A 4,977-nucleotide genomic window follows, 5' to 3' on the forward strand; every position below is an offset into this window, starting at 1 on the left:
AGCGCAATATAGCATTTCACCAAGGGAGCTTTTCGTAATTTGGAAGATTTTATGAGAAATGGCCCACCAAAGTCCAGTCCTGTTTTTTGAAACGGTCAAGCAGGGATGACTCTATCTCGTGGAAGGTCTGCCATAATTTGTGTATATGGCTTAGTTGAAAAACGAAAACACTTATGACAGCTTCGAATAAGCTTTTTGGTAATTTTTAAACCATTTAATGGCCAGAAATTTAGTCGAAAATTGTACAACACTGTTTGAGCTCCAGCGTGTCCAAGCCTTTCATGTTCAGCTTTAATCATTAAGTTGACAGTTATATTTTTTGACGGTCTTTTGGTTAAAAGAAAGGTCAGCGTTAGCAAGACGTCCACCGACTCGAAGCATTCCTTTATCGTCTAAAAAAGGTTTCAGCTTATTTATTTGCTTATCAGATAAAATTTTATTCTGTTTAATCTCATTAATTTCCTTTTGAAATTTAGTTTGTTGTAGGGTCTTGATTATAAAGATTTCAGATTTGCTCAATTCGGATACTGTCAAAGGACCAGAAAATTTGTTCGAATTCTTACAATTTCTGATGAACCTATGTACGTACGCCATTGTTCTTTGCAACTTCTTATAACAGGAAAATTTAGAAAATAAAGTTAAAAGAAAATTTTCTTCTGTTGGGGTAGTCATGACGACAGTTTTTGTTTCGGGAATGTCAGAAAGATGAAGGTTTGGGTATGCAAAATTATCAAATTTTGATAAATCGAGAGTGGGATTTGATAGAAATTTCGGTCCATGCCACCAAAGTTTATTAGAAATTAAATTATTTGCGCTAGTGCCACGTGACACCAAATCAGCGGGATTATCGATAGTATTTACATACCTCCATGAATGATCTTTAGTTATGGCTTGAATTTTAGCAACTCTGTTGCCTACAAATACTGTCCAACGGCTGGGTTCACCATTGCGCCAGCATAAAGCGATCAGGCTGTCGGACCAGAGATTTACAGAAATAATATTAATCTTTGTTTGAAAGTTTTTATAAATTTTGTCCACTAAATTAGACAGTAGGAGAATGGCTGATAATTCTAGCCGAGGAAGTGTAATTGTGGTAGAAACGGGGGATACACGCGATTTTGCCGAAATTAAATTACAGGAAACAGAATTGTCAGAATAAATGGTTCGTAAATACACGCATGCGCCAAAAGCTTTCAGACTCGCGTCTGAGAAACCATGCATTTCGATGAGATTGATAGATTTGTCAAAAAAAATGAATCTTGGAATAGTTAATTGAGATAGCTTAGGAAGATTGTTTACGAATGTATGCCATTTTTCCAGTATGACTGGATCTGATATCTCTGTGTCCCAGTCAAGTTTAGCTTGCCATAATTGTTTGACCAAAAGTTTTCCAGACAATATTATGGGATTATAAAGTCCAAGAGGATCGAAACATCGCGATATGGTTGAGAGAATTTTTCTCTTGGTTGCGGGGAATATTGAAAAGGTAGTGGGGACAGAAATGTTCAAATTATCAGAAGCTGGGATCCAATTTAGGCCTAGAACTTTATTTTGAGAATTTTCTAAATCAAGACTAATGCATTTTTTAGGATTTTGTAAGAAAGAAGAATTGTTTGAATCAGAAATTTCAGCGAGAACGTTTGAGTTATTTGAGGCCCACTTATGTAAATTGAACCCGTGATTTCCTAATACAATTTTTAATTCTTGAATTAATTTTATCAATTCATGTTCAGAATTTGTACCTGAAATTATATCATCCATGTAAGTTTCGGATATGAGGGCGTTTGCCGCTAAAGAGAAATTGGAACTATTATTATTTGCAATCTCTTGCAATACTCTTGTCGCTACAAACGGAGAGAAATTGCAACCATAAGTTAGAATTGATAACTCAATGCACTGCAGGGGTTGTTGAGGATTTTCTCGCCATAATATATTTTGTAAAAAACGATGTTCTGTGTTTATAGAAATTTGACGAAACATTTTTTGTACGTCAGAAGTTATCGCAAACTTATTTAGCCTGAAACGGCAAAGAATATCGAATAGATCTGGTTGCACCTGGTACCCTTTCAAAGTTATATCATTTAAAGAAACACCTGTTGAGGTAGGGCAACTAGAATCAAAGACAACACGAAGTTTTGTAGATATACTTTGTTCACGAATTACGCATAAGTGTGGGATAAAATACTTTAATTCGTTTTTTGAATTAGTGAGGTTAAGAGTGACATATTTTGCATGTCCCAAGTTTATATATTCAGAAATAAATTTACTATATTCAGAAAATAATTCTGGATTTTTATGTATTCTATTTTCGAGCGAGAGAAATCGCCTTTTAGCGATCAGAAATGATTCACCGAGTTTATGGTGTTCTTTTTCAGATTTCAACGGGAAATTGACTTGGAACCTGCCGTTTTCCAGAATTTGTGTGGAATTTTCAAAAATAGTTTCCGCTAGTTCGTCGTCAGACGAGAGAATACTCTTAGAAGGAATTTCCTCCTGTTCCCAAAATTTAGAAAGAGATGAACTTAGGTCTTTGTTCGATATAGAAATATGATTACAGCTTGTAAACACGGAATCATTATTTTGAATATTCACGGAATTAAAAGAAGCACTGTTTGGAATAGTTCCAGCAATTATCCAGCCTAAGCTAGTATTTTGTAAACTAGGTAATTTTTTACCGAGATCTATGATACCTGGTGTAAGAAGTTTGTAATATAAATCGGCCCCAACTAGAATGTGAATCTCCGATGGTATGTTAAATTCTGGATTGGCTAGAATAATATCAGTAGGCAGACGTAGCTGGCTTACGTTAATTTTTACTTGTGGTAATTTGCAAGTAATTTTTGGCAATACTGCACAAGGTATTTCAAAGTGTTTGATCGGATTGGAATGTGGAAAGAATTTTAAATGAACCATTTTATTTGTGGTTGATACTGTTTGTGATATGCCGGAAATTTGCAGTGTTTTTTCAAACGTTTTCAATTGTAGTTTATTTACTAGTTCTTGTGAAACAAATGAGTTTTGGGAACCGTTGTCTAGCAGAATAGTAGTTTTAAATGGGTTATTGTGAGAGTCATACATAATTATTTTAGCCGTAGCTAGAAGCACGTGGCATTCAGTGGATAGAGCAGATAAGGATTGTGTTTGTATAGCAGATACGTTAGAATTATTATCTTGTGAGTTTTCGTTGGTTTCAGCATTATCATAATTCTTCTGTGGTCTAGAAGGATTTTGTCGATTATCAGTAGCCTGGTGAGAATGTGAATTTTCGTCAATTTGACGATTAAAGTTATTATTTCGATTATTTATCGATTTGGTGTGAGGATGTTGACCATTTGTCGTATGTACATTGGAGTGAATAGGTTGTGAGTTATTATAACGGTTTTGGGAAATAGAACCATTATTATTATTATGTGCATTATCATTTGCACGGAAAGAGTCAGAATGGAGATAAGTATGATGTCTTTTTTGACATATTGAACAAGATTTTAGAGATTTACAATCCCTTGTGATGTGGCGACCTCCTAGACAGTTTTTACAGAGATTATTCGAATGTATGAATTTATATTTATCACTGATAGACAAATTTTTAAATGATTCACACGTATAGATACGATGTGAAGCATTTTTACAATAATAACAATCTGATTGACTGTTTGTAGGAATCATAGAATTCACGTGAGCAGTTGTTTTCGAATATTTGGGACTAAACTTTTGTTTAGTATCATTTAAATTAGAAATAGAGGCTTGAATATTTTGAGTGCGCTCTAGAATACCACTACGTTGTTTCAAAAAATCGAAAAAATTCTCAAAGGACGGGATTTCACCTTGTTTTTTACTTTGTTCAAATAATTTACGAGTTGGTAGATCTAGTTTTTTATCTATCCAGAAAATAAGAATATAATCTAATAACTGTTTTGGATTTAAATTTAGTTTTGACATTGATTGTATAATTTTATACATTTTAGCCGTTATTTCACGTAAAAGCGTAGGGCAAGTTTTGCTCACAGGTTTTTGTTGGTATATTTGATCAATTAAGTTATACAGTAGAACACTTTGATCATCATACCTTTGTTTTAAAGTATCTATAGCTATTTGAAAATTGTCATCACAAAGTTCTAGATCGTCTATCAATTGCAAGGGCTCGTTAGAAAAGGAAGCTTTTAAATATAGCAATTTTTTGATATTTGTTAAGCTATTCTTAGAAATAATCAGATTTTCAAAGAGTTGAATGAATGAAGGCCACTCTGACGTCTGACCCTTAAATTTAGGCAAGGAAATATCAGGTAACTTGACGTCGATATTACAATTATTATTAGTTTGACTCTGAGAGTTTGAATTATCGTTCGATGTCAATTCATCAATCATTCTAGATAGTTCAGAATTAGTTGTGAAGTCTATGTCTTCGTTATCTGATAATTCATCCTGAGAGTTTTCAATAAGCATTTCAATTTGACCTTGAATATTTTCATATTGTAAGAAATACTTTTCAAGCTTGTCGCGTCTGTTTATACATTCATTCATAAATGCAGTTTCATTTGTAACAGTAGATTGGGAAGTTATCCAGTTATTCATTCTGGTAATAGAAGATTTCACAGATCTTCTCTGTGTTTTTAAATTTTCCAGAGACATTTTTTGGAAATTTCACTTGCAATTGTACGAAATAGAATAGATTGGAATTTTACAATTGAAACTTGAAATTATACTAAATTGATTTCGAATATTTGGAAATATTAAATGAACTAGCAATATATTGATTTTTTTTTAACACACAATGCACTTGGGAAGATTAAAGGTTTGATCCTACCTTGAATACTGGAAGTTACTGCTGCCTAGGGACACAGGAACTTGAATATCTTGAAGGAAGTTGAATTTTCTGTGACAATTGCATATAATCTCGAAAAATAGTATGAAGAAAGGCTCTGTAAATACCTTTTTTGCTATCCGGCTCGAAGGACCACAAAGATGGTTGGAAAATGA

At 33.4% G+C, this 4,977-nt stretch overlaps 1 protein-coding gene across 1 annotated transcript; it reads right to left on the reverse strand.

Annotated features, from left to right (window-relative positions):
• Positions 1-291: 291 nt before the first annotated feature.
• On the reverse strand, positions 292-4,629 carry LOC130895315 (uncharacterized). The gene has a single exon (XM_057802541.1). It carries the CDS (start codon positions 4,627-4,629, stop codon positions 292-294), a length of 4,338 nt encoding a protein of 1,445 aa, XP_057658524.1.
• Positions 4,630-4,977: the final 348 nt, after the last annotated feature.

The sequence above is a fragment of the Diorhabda carinulata genome, chromosome 6 (genome assembly GCF_026250575.1).
Source record: "Diorhabda carinulata isolate Delta chromosome 6, icDioCari1.1, whole genome shotgun sequence".
Lineage (NCBI taxonomy): Eukaryota > Metazoa > Arthropoda > Insecta > Coleoptera > Chrysomelidae > Diorhabda > Diorhabda carinulata.

Coding starts and splice junctions, on each gene's coding strand:
- LOC130895315 (XM_057802541.1), bottom strand. CDS start 4,629: ATGTCTCTGGAAAATTTAAAAACACAGAGAAGATCTGTGAAATCTTCT.